This window comes from Ambystoma mexicanum, chromosome 1p, assembly GCF_040938575.1.
Source record: "Ambystoma mexicanum isolate Mex_15411 chromosome 1p, UKY_AmexF1_1, whole genome shotgun sequence".
NCBI classification, from domain to species: Eukaryota; Metazoa; Chordata; class Amphibia; order Caudata; family Ambystomatidae; genus Ambystoma; species Ambystoma mexicanum.
This window is the reverse complement of record NC_090921.1, coordinates 1,059,613,173-1,059,631,356: the sequence shown is the minus strand read 5'-3', so window position 1 is coordinate 1,059,631,356 and position 18,184 is coordinate 1,059,613,173. Positions and strand designations below refer to the sequence as shown.

At 45.5% G+C, this 18,184-nt stretch overlaps 1 protein-coding gene across 2 annotated transcripts in view; it reads left to right on the top strand.

The window, feature by feature from the left end:
* LOC138447984 (zinc finger protein 879-like) overlaps positions 1 to 18,184 on the top strand; it is a 228,947-nt gene that overhangs the window by 50,917 nt on the left and 159,846 nt on the right. For both annotated transcript variants that reach the window (XM_069604513.1, XM_069604512.1), the window contains one exon: positions 7,410 to 7,536. In XM_069604513.1, the coding sequence (XP_069460614.1) occupies positions 7,410 to 7,536 (127 nt within the window). The remainder of the gene's footprint in view (positions 1 to 7,409; positions 7,537 to 18,184) is intronic.

Here is an 18,184-nt window from a genome sequence, read left to right as displayed (position 1 = left end):
TCTTTCTTATTTCTTGGTGTTTTTATTCTATTTAAATAAGGTATATAAGTACTAAATCTCACACATTTTGTATGACATGTAATATTTTATTTAACTTTGTAACTCTTGTATTTTTATATGTAATATGCACTGTAGGCCACTAGATGGCAATAGAGTAAATAAAATAATTCACTCAACTGTATAACTTTTTTAAAACTGTAAATGTAATGTAAGTGTTCCTCACTAGATGGCAGTGGAGTCCGTTGGATCTTCCTTTTTATGCAGTTTTTTTGTGGTGATATTTACACTTTATTCACTTCTTCAGTCATTTCTACAGTGGTTTCGTATCAGTTGGATGTGCTTTTCTCGCGGTCACGTATTTTTATTTTTATTTTTCTTATTTTGTTTTCGTTTTTTGGATTTTTCGATCACATGGAATGGATTTTTTATGGGTTTTTTTCTTTGGATTGCTTTTTTCTTGGATTGGAAATTATGGATTTCGGTCAATTTTGGATTTATTGGCAATATTCCTTAACGTAACAGTTTAGTTTCTCATGTACAATTATTTGCATTCACTATGTGTTATGTGTATGGACGTTTTTTAATGTTAACTTTTGAAGAATTGTATTTACAGATTCATTCTTGTATGGGTTTTTTTTTATTTTTGTACATGTTATACACAACAAAGTTGATGTTAAAGGCAATGCTATTCAGGTGGTCCTTTATTGTCAAGGCACTGTAGTTTTCTGCTCTTTTAGTTTTGCAATGTTCTGCACACTTTAGCATGATTTTTTGTGATGTAACTTTCCACTTAGTTTCATTTGCTGTGGTTTCCTGGATTCTTTTGTTCATTGCGCAAAGTACTAATGAACTTCCATATTGTCGGTTTGTTGTGTCCTAATGCTACATACCTGGTTGGCCCACCTACCCAAGTGTCCTCAAAGTAATTGAAAAAATCTTTTAATTCGTTTTCATGATTCTGATAGTATTGTTCTTTGATTATATTTTCATATCATTTTTTTGTACAAATGTTAATGCACATAATGTTTTAATATAAAACTGGAATTCGCTGTCATTTACATAATTTTGCTGTAGCCCATGTCTTTGCAAATTTCTCCATATAGCTTGATTAAAGTGAAAGTAGCATCCTTGAATTTCAATGTCTTTAAAACTTCATTTTATTGCTCTCTTTGCCGATAATTTGTAATCATCATACATTTTTTGGGGTATGATTCAGGGTTATTCATTTTTTGTTTGATATAATTAAACACCTCTCGATACAGTTTTTCGGTTTTGTGACTCATCAATATGTAACTAGTGGGAAGAAATCATCACAGATATTTCCATGTATGCTGTATAGTTGTGTAAACGGTTTTGGACAGCACTTGAATGTGCCGTCCATTACCCATGTTTTGCTTAATTTCAGTCGTTATAAATTGTCTTCTGTGGCAAATATTAAGTACTTCTCTTTCTCATTTTCACTTTCATATAGTAGGAATTGTTGTCTATGCGTTAAGCACATACTTTCTGGTATTATAACTTCACTCAAATGCTTTGGAATCGGTTGTGTATTTTCCTAAGGCGCACGTTGATTAATAACTTGTCATTTAAATATTTTAGCACTCGGCGTTTCACTAGACAAATGTTGCGGTATCTCGTTCAGCACTTGTCTGACAATATCGCTGCTGCTACCCACGTCTGTGGTAGCTTTTCTTTTTAAATCTTTAAGCCTTTGTTTGACCTCGATTTTGCTTACATTTGGTGCATGGTCATGTTCTCTCACGTATTGAATTATGTCATCTTTAGTGCATGCTCATCCTCTACAGTTATCATTTTTATACTCCGTACACTTTCACAATGGTCTGTCTCCCTTTTTTCGTTCAATATTGTACATCTATCCAGATTTGTGAAGTTGCTTTTTCCCTTTATTGGGAACTAAATAGCTAGCTTTTTCCATTCGTGATTTCCCCTACAGCATTAAAATGAACACTATTGGATTTCCTTTTAATGGTATTATATTCCTTCCTTCTGTCAAATATTAACTACGTTGATTGCTAATTTTCATTTCTATAACTTACCTTATTTAAAAAGGATTAGTAGTTATAACGCTCTGTTTATCAAATATGTGCAGCCGGTTTAACTCTCCTTCGTTTCTCTCACACACCCGTCAGATGACAGTTAAACTTCTGTCGTTTTTGCGTTTCTTGTGTATTCCCTTCCTGGTACTGTTTTCTCCCGTTGTCTGTTGTCCAATCATATTTCCTTACTATTATTTTTGTATGAGGAAGTGTTTTTATCAAATGTAGTGTCCTTTCTTCTAGCTCTTATGTTATTTTTTAAACTTATACTGTCCATTCTACAGCTTTTTGAAGTGATTTGTTGCTTTTTTGGGGGGGTTTCTTTCTCTATTTGTGCACATTCTAACTTGTTGGCAGTACAGCAGTGGATAAATCGCGTAGATCCCCTCTATCCCTCTCCATTCTTGTCCAACCCGCTCTGCCGGACACACTCATCCACTCCGACTGCCCTCTCTCATCTCCTCCGGTCACCCCTCTCTCCTGGTGTGACCACTCTCTCCTCCCACCTGAGTCCCTATGGCCTTGTGACAACTCATCCAAAAGCTGCTGCCTTCACTTCCACCTTGCCTGCCCAACTCAGACTCTACCACTGACTCTGTTCTCAGCAGCCGCCACCTCTCTATTACTAACACCCTTGAAATTCTTGCCCCAGCCATGAGGATCTGCTTGAAACCCGCCTCCAAGCGTAACTCTTGGCACAACTCCTAACTTGCAGACCTGAAACGTAAGTGCAGGGCTGCAGAACAGAAGTGGCAAACCTCAGGTTCACCCTCTGACAAACTGGCCTACCGCCTGCTCCAAAGGCATTTCAGACTGTATCCATGCCAAAAAAGGGCCCACATTGAGGCACGGGTATCTGGTGCATCCAACAACACGGCTGAACTTTTCAATATCTGCATGGAACTTGCCAATCCATCCGCAATATCCTCAGCCCCTACTCCTTCTCGGGCCCTCTGGAACGCACTTTTGACACTCACTTTAACACCAAAACTCAGGACATCCTGAACAGCCTCGTCATGCACTCTTCCAATCTATCCCTCACCCCCTGCCCCCTTGCCCACTCACCCTCCTCCTCCCTTCTTTTCCCTTGTCTCACTGGAAAAAGTCGCCTCTTGTCAACAGTTGTCAACTCCATGAAGGTCTCTTCCAAACAGAACCAGCAAGGACAACATTTGCTCTCTCGCCCTTGCTCTTGCTGATCTCTCTAACCACTCCTTTGCTACTGGTTCTATCCTCCTCAAGCAAACCCATGTGTGCCCGCTCCTTAAAAAAACATCCGCTGAGCCTTCCTGTCCAGCCAGCTATCGCCCCATTTCCATCACTCTCTTCCTGGGGAAACTGCTTGCGAAGTTGGCCCTGCCCCAACTTAACTCTCACAATGAACTTTTTGGCGGTCCACGACCATAAATCTGGATTCCGAGCATCCAGAGGCACGGAAACTGCTCTTCTGAACACCTGTGAGGAACTGCTTGCATCCCTTGATTCCAACTCCCCTGCTATCCACATCATTCTTGATCTCACTTCTGCATTTGACACAGTCAACCCCTCCATCCTCATAAAAAGGCTCCACGACACCCTTGGTATCTCAGAACAGGCACTGGACTGGCTGACCTCCTTCATAACTGACTTCTCATCCAAAGTCATACTGGGCACCTTGTCCTCGCTTACTTCCTTCTCCACATGTGGCGTCGCCCAGGGCTCTATTCTCTCGCCTTGGTTCTTTAACATCTACCGTACTCTGCTGGCATGCCTCATCTCCTTCTCACCCAACGTCCAGTGCTATGCTGATGGCACACAACTCTTCTTCAAACTTCCTGCAGACGCCCTTTCACCCTCCATCATCCGTGACTGCCTCTCTGCCATCCAGGCCTGGTGTACTTCCAATGATCTCTGCCTCAATGCCAGTAAAACAGAGATCCTTCCTATTGGGACCCTTGCACCCAACTTCTTCCCTTCACTCCGGCCATCTTCCATGGGCTCTGCCCCCTCTTCCAAAGCCAGAAACCTCAGAGACATCTTTGACTCCTTTCTCTCTCCTTCCTCCCTCATACTCGGGACATTGCCAAGAAGTCCCACTTTCAGCTCTTCCTTCTCAAAGCAGTTCTGCCTTTTCTCACCTTCCCCCAGAGGCTCAATGTTACCCAGACTCTGGTTCTCTAAGCTTGACTATTGCAATAGCCTCCTCCTGAATCTACCTTCATCCACTCTGCGACCCATCCAGCTAATCCAGAATAGGGCAGCAAGACTTAGCCTTGGCCGCAAGCCCAGGGACTGCATCTCTCCTGCCCTAAAAAGTCTTCACTGGCTCACGGTCATAGCACAGATTAAATTAAAATACGTCTGTATCATCCACAAGGCTGTCTGTGGCCAGGGACCACGTTATCTGTAACACTTTCTGACTAAATATTCACCCTCTAGACACCTATGCTCCTCTGGCACCAATTCCTTGTGTGTAAATCGGTTCGCTAAACAGAGTGCATGTGGTTGATCGCCTTTCTCAGCTGGCCCCCTGTTAGGGAGAATTCTCAGAAATTTGCTAATTCCCTTCCAACTTAGAGACCCCCAGCTCTTTTGCTGGACTTTAGGACTTTTATTTTTTATCCTGGAGAGTGTGACCTTTTTTTCAGTCTCATGTATTTTTCTTTAATTTGAACACTGTGTTTCTTTTAGTTTTGGAGTCTGACAAACTCCATAGGCATATTGTGACGCACAGCACCTTCAGTGCAGTGGCACAGGGAAGTCTCTTAGATTTCCCAAAGGTTTAAATACCTTGTCTTGGTTAAACTACTATTTCCAAGAGCTGACTTTACTTACATTTGTAACCTTCTGGACCCAGCCCACACTATCTTACAATAGGGTGCTGGAGGGGTTACTTGGTATTCCCTTTGTCTAGTTTCTCATGTGACATTCTTATGTTACCATTTCTACAATTAATGGCTGGTGGCAGCGGTTTACTTTTTACTACCCTTTTACTATCACGGGCTGCAATTACAGCTGTAGTAAAGCACCCATGGGTTCCATCAAAATGGCCCGGTCTTCTTTTTTCACCATTTCTTGTTGGAAAGGTCCTTCTTGAGATTTACTCTGCGCGCCAAACCAGGTTTGGTCTCTTGTTCGTTTTGTCTTTGGCTCCAGCATGTCTGGGCAGAAAGTGAGGGAGTTGCCCGAAAACTCCCTGTGCTTAATCCCCTTGTTTACAGGAATGCACCAAAAAGGTAATAGGTTGGCTGTCCTTGGAGGACAGCCACCCTGCTGTGTGAGTGACAGGTAGGCTGCAAATGAATGAAGGTGAGGTCTTTTAGACAGAAGGCAGAGTCGACCATTGGACGAAGGAATCCAAAGAAGAACTTGGAAGAGACACCTGCTGGAGCTTCTGGACAGTTGGTTTGCCCGGTGAAGCCCTGCTGCATTGCTGAAGCTCCGAATTTCCCTCGATTAGAGAAGACCTGCAAAGGATGACTCCTCTTGGGTTGGTGGGACCATTCGACCCCCAAGACAAACTCATCTGGAAATCCTCTCGTAGCTGGCTGTACTTCCATTGCTGCTGCAGGAACCGATTGGCAGGGACCGGAACACCGGAATCGAGTGCATCGTCTTTAAGTCGGACTCCCATGAAGCAGGACTGGTTGAGCCTGCAACACCTCAACAGAGTGCTGTACCCCAGATGCGAGGAAAGCCCATAAGGTAGCCATGAACCGCGGTGGTGCTATTAGCAAGAAGCTGAAACCGCAAGAAGCTGAAACCGCAAAGTGCTGCTGATCTGAAGTTTGCCCATTGCTGCCGGCAAACTTCGAACCGTAGTGAAGGAGTACCCAGACGTCCTCCCTCTTGTCCCCATGACTGAGGCCCAGGAACAACAGGATCTGCTGGACCTACCACAGGAACAGAAGCCAGCTGGAACCAATTTCTTCAGTCCTAAGTTACTGTGAACTAAGCGGTACTTATCTCTTGTCGTGTAGCCTTGCTAGCTATTAGTTGAGACTTGCCTTGGCTGCCTTTTGCAGAATTGCTTGCAACTTTTCCTTTACAAGCCTTCCAGCTTGTGGTCCAACAGTGATTTCATTTTCTACAAAGAATTCTAAAACATTATGCAAGACTTTTTACTTACCTTCAAGAAGTGCTTCAGCTCACTTAGACTTTGCTCAAGTGACATTGGCTCTCCTAGCTCCCTGAAAGACTCTTCTAACCTCTGACTTTGTGCTTTAACTATCCCTCCAAAATGTCATACATTTTTACTTGTATAGCTGGGAAAGGTTTAATCTACTTTGCATTGGGGGGTTCAAAATTACTTAACGGCTTAAGAATATTTGTTAACCATTGTTTTATTCCCTAACATTTTCCTTTTGACACTAACTCGGTATTGCTCTAAATGTACCACTTGTATACCAATGTCCAGTGTCCTAGTTATTTAAGTCACCTCAGGGTGTAGGAAGTGTCTGTGTGCCATCCCAAATGGGTATCTACTGATTTATTCAAACTGATGGTGTGTATTTTTAAGTATATTTTAAGTGTTACATAATTGCTCCCTTCTAAAGAAGGCTTATTCAACTGACTGTTAAATTAATAATCATTGTTTAATCAAGAAACCTTGAGTGTAAGAATTTATTTGTATACTTGTCACTGTGAAACTCTGTTACAACCCTACAGCTCATATTGACCCCTCTTGAGATAAGCCTGGCTGCCCAGTCACTTTACCAACTTGTGTAGTACATGCTTATACCAAAGTTTGGGTTAACTATTGCCAAGAGGACAAGGCTGGTGCAGTCTCTGACAGGGTGCTGCATACAATCTTGCCTAACACTCCCTTCTTTGGAACAGCCTCCCCTTCCCTCTTTGTCTTGAGCAGGACCTTCTTAAATTTTGGAAGAGCCTCAAGAGCTTCCTCTTTACATCTTCCTTCCCTGCTAATCGTACAGCTGCTGCTTATTTTCTGCACTTGCCTGGGCTCACCCTCGACGCTTGGAGCTTTGCACTTACCTTTTCATAGCACTTCACCTGCTGCTCTCCCATGAGCATCACCGCACCTATCTCATACCCTCTCCCTTCTGCACTTGCATGTTCTGAACACACGCAAGGCATTGTAGGTTTGTCTTCCCCCTCCCCATTGTCTCTTATATTTTTTGTATTGAAGTGTTATCGTCTATCATCTCATGTACCCTCCCTGTTGCGCTGTGGGCGATTTGAAACAGTATTTGCTTCCTGTATAAGCGCCTAACGAGCTAACAGTAAAATAAATAAAGCATCTATTGCAATTGATGACCAAATGGCCACCTATTTTTCTCATCTAACATGCTTGTGATTGCCTTGCCTAATGACCTCTGTCATTTATCTGGAACCTTATTTGTTCTGCAGGTGTCTATTACATTCAAAGATGTTGCAGCCTGTTTCTCAGAGGACGAGTGGGCGCTCTTAGAAGATTGGCAGAAAGAGCTCTTCAAACATGTGATGATGGAGATCCATGGTGTGCTGAATTCATTGGGTAGGTATCCCTATCTGAGTGCACTTCAGATATGTGCTGATTGGGGGCAGGGAAGCAAGGGTGTTTAACCCATTGGATAAGGTAAGTACAGAACCTCTCTTGGAGCACTATCCAGCTGGGTAGGACTTCTGAACCCATTGGGAATAAGTACATTATGTCTTTTAGAGCACCTTTTATATGAGAGACCTTAGGCAGGGCGATTTCTTGCTGGATAGTGTACAGCGTGTCCTGGAGCTAAAAAAAACAGAAACCTTAAATTGTTTAGAGCAAGTGCTGATGAAGGTGTGTGTGCCTACGATTTGGACAAACTATTTTTTGAAGAAGGTATGATGATGAATTCATTGATATGACCAGGTTTTGAGCAGATAGCTCACTTGTACCTTGGAATGAATTCCTTTGCTTCACATGCAGACAACAGATCGCAAAATGTACACTTGCCATTGAATTGTGACAATTGACTGTTGGCGAATAAGAAATGGTGTGCGACAAGCCGGCCTGGGCAAAGGTCGCAAGATCATGGAACCGCAGGTGGAGGGCCACCACGAGTGAAGGCCTGGCTTGAGTACAACATTTAGCTATTTGAAAAAAGTTCTATGTGCAATATACATTCTTCGCTAATCAATATTTTGCATCTGCTGGGGTTAAGCAGCATGGGGTAGCTATTTTGATTGCCAAAGATGTCCCATTGCCTGGGAGGGATTCTTGGCGATCTGGAGGGGAGATATCTCCTGATGAAGACGACATTGGGTTCTACTCCGGTGACCCCGTTTCGTTGTACCTCCCAATGACAATCAACATGATTATTTGGCTTTACTAATCCTGGTTCTGTTAGAGTTCATAGAAGGCAGACTGCTCTTGGTGGGTGATTTAACCTGTCCCCAGATCTGGCAGGGAATAAGACCTTGCCCCCCTGCCACTGGAGATTATAGATGGTTCCAGTCCTTGATGAGATTTCCCAGGGAGCTGGATGTGTTGGATGTCTGGAGGCTTCTCCATGAGGGGCAGAGGGAGTTTACATTTTATTCATATGTTCTCTCCTAGGTTTTCTCGTGTCAACCTTCAATTGGTCTCGTCTGCATTTATGCAATACACGTCTAATGCAGATATTGGTCCAGGTTGGATTAACTGGACTTATGGCTTGCAGGGCTCCGCCGGATGGCTAGATGTGAATGGCGCTTCTATGACCCGCTGCTTCCTGATACCCTTATTCGGGTAGAGATTATATCTAACTATTTCAAGGAGAATGAATGCGAGGGGATGGAGCCCAGGGTTATGTGGGACTCAATGAAGGCAGTGGTTGGAGGGGAATCAATCTGGTCGGCTGCATCTTTTCCAGCCAAGATCCGCAATAAGAAACTATTGGCGTCCCATGTGAGAGAATGCGAGATGAATCATGCTTATGCTATATTCGGAAGCCACTGCGTGATTGGGGGTTGGCTAGGTCTAATTTACAAGCTCTCATGGCCATGGAGACCCTCAATTCTCTGATCCGTACAAGGCAGTCTTATTATTCCGAAGCAAACCAGAGAAACAGATACTTAGCATATAAGCTTAAGAAACAAAAAAGAAGCGTTACATCTAGGCGATCAGAGATCAGAACGGTGTGAGTCATTTTTGCAGAGTATTACAAAACATTACTCGTGCCCAACACCCCAGAATTAGAGAGTCAGAGTTTGTTCTTGTATAGATCCAGCCTCCCTTGTCTATCGGAGGAGCAATGCCTGTTGGGGAGATTTATCATTTGTATGCTTCATCCCCTCTCCTAGTGAGACCCACAGCACTTTTTGCTGTACCTTTTTCTTTCTATCCTGAATGAGTGGAACCTTTTTCCACTCATTCATTCTTATTTGCTCTGTCGTTTGGAACTCTGTTCTGTGTTTTACCTTTACTATGGAGTCTACTTTCCTCTGCATCTCTTTTTTTGCTTGTGCAGCACACAGCTCTTTATGGGCAGTGTTGCTGGGAACCTTTTGGGGTTTCCTTTGAGATTCTTTCTCTATCCTAGAGTAACTACAGTTCTTAAGGATAGAGAGATACTTTGTATCCCACCTGCAACTTTATACTATGAGAGATTAGCACACACCACCTTAGGTGGAGTGCTAAGGGGATATACCTAGTATCCCCCTTCTCTCTGCTCCTCTGACATTTTAGTCACATAGACATCCTTCTAGTTATGAGTGGTGGCAGTGGACCTGTTCTACAAACTAATGTGCTATTATTTACCGCAGACTATTCACAGTCCAGGTTGTGTACAATAGGGTCACCTAAGTACTGACTTGGTGGCTCCTTTCTTTTTTTGCCATTTCTAGCGTGGTTGTTCTTTGTTAACCCTTCTACCATTCAGGGAGGGGGAGGTCTGTGTGTGTTTTGCCTTTGGCAGGACGCCTTCGGTGGCCCTACCCAGACTCAAGTGTGTCTGGCCAGGCAGGAAGTGGGGGATGAGTGTTTCACTCCCCTGCTCTTTACATGAGTGCCTGAATGGAACCAGCTCCCACTGAAGGTCTGGTTGTCCTAATTTAAACAGCCACCCACCCCTTTCTGTAAACTGCTGAGAGAGATTGCAGAGGAGTGTGTGCTGAAACTGAATAAAAGGTGAGGTTCCTGAGGTGCTATTACTTTTTAAATCAGACCTTCCTCGAATGTGGGTTACTTTGTTAGCCACCTTAATTTGAGCTTTTTAGCCTTTGCATGTTTTTGTGATTTTGTGCATTTTTAAAATGTTTTATTTGCAGCCTCCATTTAAACAGGAAGTGCATGATAACTCATAGTGTTTGGGTGTGGCTAGCTATATAAGCCACACCCAAGATTCTTCCAGTGCTTTGTGTTGCTTACTGTGAGCTGTATCAGCAACACACTTGACATGCTCCGGATCATCCTGCTTCTGCTTACCCGCTCCGGATCATCCTACTTCTGATTACCCGCTCCGGATCATTCAGCTTCAGGTTACCTGGTTCCTACTCCACACCGCAGCTGCCTCGAGTCAAGAGGGGACTTCTACACCGGCACCTGTAAGAACAAAGAAGAACAGCCTTGACACGCGCATATCAGTAACGCTGCGCATACTCACCGAATCTTCCCGCAACGCTGAAATCCAGGTTAGTTGCACGAGCGCACAAACCCCTGTAAGAAAGAAGAGACATTATTTATTGCGCTCGCTCCAATAACGCTGACACTTATTTCACTGCGCTCTCTCTCTCTCTCTCTCTACGCGGTGCATACTTACCAAATGCCTCTGCAAACTTACCTAACCACCAAGTCTCCAGTAGCACTGAACCCGGACTCGAGGCGCTAATACCACATAATTTCTCCCGCAAGGGAAGGGGAGAGACATTACCAGGCGCGCTCGAATTGAAGGCGCTGCGCAAACCTACCAGCAGCTAGCTTCTACACGCAGCGCTACTCACCGACAAAAATACCGGAAAACAAAGACGATACGGACAATTTTGGGCACTCAACATTCTCCGTGCAACGTTCACTTGTGGGAAGGACTTTCTAGCCAGTGATGAAACTGGCGCCTTGAACTCTCTGCCTCGCTGTGAAGGCATAAAACAGCGTTTGGCATCTGAACTCAGCCTACAGACATTGGCACCAATCACATGAGTGAATCGCGCCCCTGCAAATGCAGGATGGAGTGCACACCCTACTAAAGATCAAGGTAAGCCCACAGGGGGACATCACAGCACACAGTAAAGAGAAGGGAAGGGCCCAGGGGAATCGGGTGAATTCAGGTCTGAGTGTACACCCTGTATTTGACAGGTATTCCTCCGGGTGAAACAGGGGAAGTGAAAACTCAGGGTCAAGGGAGACTCGTCCATCGCTCCTGAAGAGACACAGGTGAGTGTGACAATATCTTTCTAGTTCGCCTACAAACATGCAAGCTATCTTTTTAGCCCGGGATTGCAGTGAGTCACGTTGTGGAGTCCTCAAGGAGACCACAAGCCCTTGGCGTTCTCACGCTCACTAATATTTGCAAATCGGGCACGAGAGCCCAAGCGATCTGTGGCGGTCCATGGAGGACAGGAAGAGGTGGAAGGTACGTCCGCTATTTGCTTATCTGTAAAGGACCTATCTAACCAACACTATGGGTATACATGAGGTTTTGAAAGCTATCCAGGCCGCCAGGGCTAGACTTGATGATAATATTGAAACTTTAGCAGCATACAATAGTATTATAACGCAAACGCGACAAATAAATGATGTCCCTCACCCTGAACTTACTATCACTCCTCAACCACTTTGGGGCTTGAATCATTCCTGTGAGGTTGCTTTCAAGGCCCACATGGATGTCGAGCTCACAGTAAAACTACAGCGTAATACGAATGGAAGGAGAAATTATCAGAACACAACACCTACTCAGTATGATTACATACAGCAAGTAGTATTGCATACCGAGAAAAATGTCTTGGTTGCCAATGAAAAGGTTGAGAATAGGACTGCAGACAAGGACACTAGCATGATTTGCGCTGCACAGTGTGTTAAATTGTTACTTCTAAACACTAGATCCCTATTAAAACATGCTACAGAGGTAGCATCATATATCAGTTGCCAAGACACTGATACATGTGCTATTGCAGAAACATGGAGTTACGAGGCAGCTGGGCCGACTCTAACACTGGCCATTCCGGAATGCTATAGTATGGTACAGCAATTTAGAGCTATGGGAAAAGGAGGAGGGGTAGCATTTATGTACAAATCTAGCCTAGATTTGTGGGAAGGAGAGTCCATCACTAGTGAAGGGATCGAGATTAAACATATTAAAGTCAGGACAAACGCTGAAACTACCATAAATATGCTTTTAATATATAGACCTTCCTCCCGTTTGCCAGACTTTGCTAACCAGCTAAGCAACATCCTACTGCCATTATTGAAAGTCAACACCGGGGCAATTGTCCTTGAAGATTTAAACTTGTGGCGGGGAAACAAAAATTATTTTATGGCAAAGAGACTGGAAAACTCTTTAGACAATCTGGGTTTTACACAGCATATCCTTGTGCCCACCCATGAAAAAGGTAATATCCTAGATTGGATAGTTTCACATAATGCCAAAATAAAGGATGCCTGTATATTACCCTGCCCTTGGTCAAACAATTTCTTCATAGTGTACCATAAACACAGAAAAACCCCTTGGACTCATATCAGAAAAAAAGCTTCTATAATGGCTAGAAACTTAAAAAAGCTAACAGCCAAAGGTCTAGAACCCTAGTGGTTAAACTCACTATTGGAAAAAAGTTCAAAGCTCACTACCAAGTTGATAGACGTTCTCTGCAGATTTGTGAACACCCCATTTGTGGAGAGCCATGTTCCTGTGGATTTAAACAATGCGTGGATTACTCCCCTGATCGAAAAGCCTGGTCTTTGGCCACAGACACCGTCCAATTACAAACACACCGTTTTTGTTAAAGATCCTAGACCGTGTTGCCTGCTTGCAACTATCCACATTTTTTTATAAGAATAATATTCTGAATAAATGGCAATCAGACTTTAAACAGGTACATAGTACAGAGTCGGCCTTAATAGACTTAAAATACATCTCAACTACTACAGTATATGGACAAAAAGGGCAGGGGGTGACACTAATGCTACTGGATCTGTCTGCTATCTTCGATTTGGTGGACCACGGGAAACTGGTCGCCAGATTGAGGGACGTAGCGAGATTTTCAGAAAATGCAGCCCTTTGGGTTGAGCTGTTTTTGAGCAGTCGAAGCTGCAGAGTATGGAGTGGGGACGCGGAGGCCATCCCCATTATTCTAATTGTGGGGTGCCACAGGGTGCATGCCTCTCGCTGTCTCTATATAACATATTCACTGTGCCTTTTTTCAATTTGCTGGAAAAAAAGAACATAGGTTTCACCAACTTCGCTGATGACACTCAATGTGTAATTCCCATGTCAGGCCAATATAAGGAGGATGAAAAAAGGTTAAATGAGACCTATGAAATCATTGAATGGTGGATGAGGCAAAACAGCCTAGCACTAAATAAAGAGAAAACCGAGTTGATGGTAATTGGTACAAGCCATAAAATTAACAAACTTAAAGAGGGCTACAAACACTTTGAAATAGTGTGTCATAGAAACAAAAAAGAAAGTGAAAACTCTGGGGGTGGTCTTGGACCAAAACTTGTATTTGAAGGCATATGTAGGTAGTCTGATGTCCTCTACAGTCTATCATGTCAAACTGCTGGCCCAACTTGGACCTTTTATTTTCCAAACTAACTGTGAGACTATTGCTAGGGCCATTGTGGGGTCTAAGATCGATTATTGTAGTACTCTCCTGGTGGGAGCTGTTAAGGATAATTCTCAAACATTTGCTAATTCCATTCACCTTAGAGACCCCCGCAACCTTGCTGGATTTTAAGGACTTGATTTTTTTACCTGGAGAGAGCGTGAACCTTTTTCCCACTCTCTCATGTGTTTTGAAATGTGTTTTACTCTTGTGGTTTTTTTTGGTTATGGAGTTTTAGACCACTCCATAGGCATCAACTTTTCATGTGTGTCACACAGCGCCCTCAGTGCAGTAGCACAGGCTTTCCCAAGGTTTAAATACCTTCTCTGGGATAAACTACTGTTTCCCACAGTAAGTAAAGTGAAATTGACTTTACTAGTCTTTTTAAATTCCTAGCCCCAGCACACCCTATCTTACAATAGAGTGCTGGAGGGGTTACTTAGGATCCCCTGTGTCTAGATACTCCTGTAGCAGTCAAGTGCTACCCTTTCCTATCAAAATGGCTGGTGGCAGTGGTTTTACAACGAACTACCATGATTTTTCCCGACCGCGAACACCGGTAGCGTCTGTTACGCTCACCTGGTATCTACGGGAGCACCACACGATACTGCATGGAGGTCTAAGCGCTATGCCGGACCCCTCTCTGCTTGGTTATGTGCCAGACGTTGGGTAGCGCTATAACAGGAGAATGGAGGGTTAAGCTACTGGTTCTGTTACCGCTCACGATTTTCTAAATCGTCCATCTTTAGGCGAAATTCCTCCTCTCTTGCTTCCAGATCTGCAAGTCTCGGGTCCATTTGGGATTCCAATGTGTCGAGGGAGGTCTCTTTGTGCTCAACCCCGTCGAACCGCTTCTCAAGTTTGTCAATTCTGTTAGTTATTTTATCAATCTTTCCCCCACTATCCGCCCTCATGCTTTTCATCTCGTTTAGAAGGGCTGCTACGTCAGCCTTTGTCGCGGCTGCTTCCGTTCCTGACACCACCATTTTCGTTGTTGGGTGGGAAACTACATCAGCGTAGTGCAGAGTATAGCAGTACTTAGCAACCTTTTGCCGTGTGTCCATGTGCTGTTCGTGTTGTGGTTGCTAGTTAATGACTCGTTTATACCTTGTACATTGTATTTGCCTCGGCCTGAGCAGCCGGAGGTATCCCCAGTTTCTATGGTTTGATATTGTGTAGGGGGACTGAGCTCGTCTTTTCACAGAAGTGGGTCCTGAGCACTCCGCTCTTCCTCAAAGTTCCAGGGAGGGCAAACGCCTCAGTTTGTGAGGGCCCAGCCCCTCAGAACAGTAAACTCACCACTGTATGGGGGAGCGCCGTGGCGGACAGCACTGTGGGAATTAAGTTGTGAAAACGTAAGGGGGGTGGGGCAGTCCCTTTAATGATTTTGTTATGGACGTCACTTTGTCTGAGCCGATGAAATTAATGCCAGGGTTCATCAGATTGTTCCGTGCACAAAGCGACACTTGTCAGGGGTCAAAATAGTTTTTGGCTTCAGAGGAGGGCACACGCCCCGATTCCGGGGGCCCAACCCTCTGATTGGTTCTCGTGATGGTGTCCTCTTGTTATTCAACTGGGCGCATGATGGGATTGCTTCTTTCAGTACCAATATGGAGCTGGATATCTTTTGGGACCTTTGTGAAATTGGGTTGGATTCACCTTTAGTGTTAATCTATTCCTTCTGTGCCGTATTCATGCTGAAGTTTCTCCGGTTCGTGAGTCCCTGCGGTGTGCAGAAAGTGCTGCAAGGATTCGCCTTCTCAAGTGTACTATGGGTCTGAGGGCCAGAGGCTTCAGAATGATTCCAGGAATACCCAAGTGGGATACACGTCCTTTTCCGTAATACTTATTTTACCTTGAGACCTGTGTTTTTCTTCTGTTGGCTTGCCTCCGTTGTGCACTGTTCTGCGTGCCTTGGTGTCCTCAGCACCTTTTGTTTGGTGCTGGGGTACGCTGTGCTGAATAGGTCAGGAATCTGCTCACGGCCGGGGAGTCTCCTCCAGTGCCCTTTATTGTTGAGCCACCTCAGGTGGAGAGGAGGGTCGGGTAGGATCGTCCGTTGTCCTCCCTTCTCTGTACAGTGGACTCTGGGCAATGTGTTCTACTGCCTCCACGTGGGTGGCGAGTTAAAGGTTTCACTGTACACGCGCTATCACTACGTGGTTCATTCCGGGGGGAGCACCATCCAGCTCTGGGGGTCGCATGCTTTTGAATTGTATCCCCACGATTCAATGGGCGCACTTTGGGGCCGGGACACGCGGAGGCTTTACCAGTCGTCCCGTTGTCTTTGTGGGGGTGTATGCGAGCTCCGGGTCCTCTGTTCTTTATCCGTTCCATGCGCCGCGCCTGCTTACCCTGGTTTCCTCGGTGACGGGCCCCTGCTGCTGCACACATGGTGCGGTCCATGCAGTCAAGGGCCGCCAGGGCACAGTGTTGCAGAGCGGGCAGGGCTCACTCTTATTCAGCCGATGTTCGGCCAGGGATTTTTGGGCAGAAAGTCCCCTGTGTTTCTACTTCTCGTGGGGACGCAGGGGTGGATGGTTAAAATCTCTGAATCCTCAGAGTCAATGCCTCGCCCTGGGTCCCTCCGGGAGCCCAGTATCTCCTGCGTAGCTTTCAGTTTTCAAGTCTCATGCCACGGGAGGCCGCACCCAACGGCCCTTGACTCTCTTGCCTGTATCTCATTGAATCCTGCAGCGTTTTTATTCGGGTTTCTCTCTGGGGTGGGGGGGGCATATTCATACGGCATCGTGCCTATATTTACGAGGGGGGGCCTAGAAGTGAGGGCTCAATTCACTTTTAGGACACGTGGGAGGGGTGCTCACACGGAGGCAGAGGACATCCATGCGCCCCCTGGTGGCCAGTACTTCCAGCATCTTTAAGATTAAAGAATATCCGCCAGAGTTTTCGTTGTTCTGCTGCTTTGAGCCGTCTCCGAACTGGCTTTAGCTAGGATTGCGTTTTGGACTTTAAAAGCCTTGCTGTGCAAAGAAACTGCCCCTAGAACCTTAAGCTTAGCTAGTACTTGACTAACCAACTGTTTTCCTTCCAAAAAGACTATTTCCTATGTAGTTTTGCTAACTAAATATAATTACTGTATTTCTCCAGCATTGTATCTTTCATGGATTCACATGCTGTGAATATTTCCCGTCGTCGGGCTGGGAAACCTCAGTAACTTTAATATAGCAGTTTTTCCTATGGAAAACTTCGAAAGCTTTATCGACTTTTTTATGGGTGCTTTAGGCTGCACCAATAGGAGGCCCAGCATAAATAGTCCCCCTGCCCCACCATACCTCTGCCCCCAAACACCCCCGGCTTCCCTTCAGATTTCAACCGTCTCCAAACTGTTGGCATCGCCTCGTGTTTTCTCTTGAGAATTTTGTGCTCTTCGTCTTTTATACGCCAAGCCCATCATGTCATCTGTGGGCCCGAAGAAGTCGTTGTTCCAGCCATGCAAGACCTGTGGCCTCAAGAACATTAATGAAGGGGACCGTCATGCGGACTGCCTGTACTCCAATCACTCCATGGAGAACTGTGAGATTTGCCAGGGGTTCTCCCAGAAGACGCTCCAAGACCGTAACCAGCAGCTGATTTGCTGGTTGAACGAAGGGACCTATCTGGGATCGGAGGTTGGTTCGGCCGCGGGGGTAAGACTTCTTCGGCGAAGAAGTTTCGTTCGCTCCATAGGGCGCAGCCGGCGCCAAAGAAGCGGCGCGCAGGGGCAGGCTCAGCTTCGGATTTAGAAAAGGGTGGTGAGTCATCGGTGCCTAAGCAGATACTAAAAGGCGTGGGGTCCGGAGGCCCCGCTCCAGGCACGCCTGCACCATGGATTGAGAAGTCGAAGGATTAGAGTGGCAGGCCGGAAAAGCCTGCGGATCCTTCGTGGAGGCCCTCGACCTTCGGACAGGTAGAAGTCGAAGTCACATTCGTCGTCCTAGTTGACTAAGAACTAGTTTTCGCAGGACAGACATGATTTGTCTGGCAAAGAGTCTTCCAGACGCCATTGCAGCTCTGCGTCCAATCGGTTTTCTTCGCCGCAGAAATCCAGACTGCCGGCTGGGGCCTCGATTCAGACGACGAGATTGCTGCCGACGATTCCTTTGTCCACCATGCCGACGACGAACCCTGCTACGACCTTGCTGGCGTCTGCCCCGTCGCCGGCTGTTTCGGCGGGAGTGGACCTACTGAGTTCTTCGGTACCTCTGCCTTCGGGGGAAGTTGCGTGGCAGTCTGGGCCCGGCTTTTCACCTTTGCTCCAAATAGAGATTCTCCACCAAGATCCCTCGACCTACGACTTTGCCTCGAGTCTAGAGGAGGAAACGCATCAGTTCCTCGATATTGCAGTGGTGGGCCTACAGCCGGCTGTTCCAGCCACGTCGAAAGGCCTGGGGACTGTTCTGCCTCAGTATCCGCTGGTCAACCCGCAT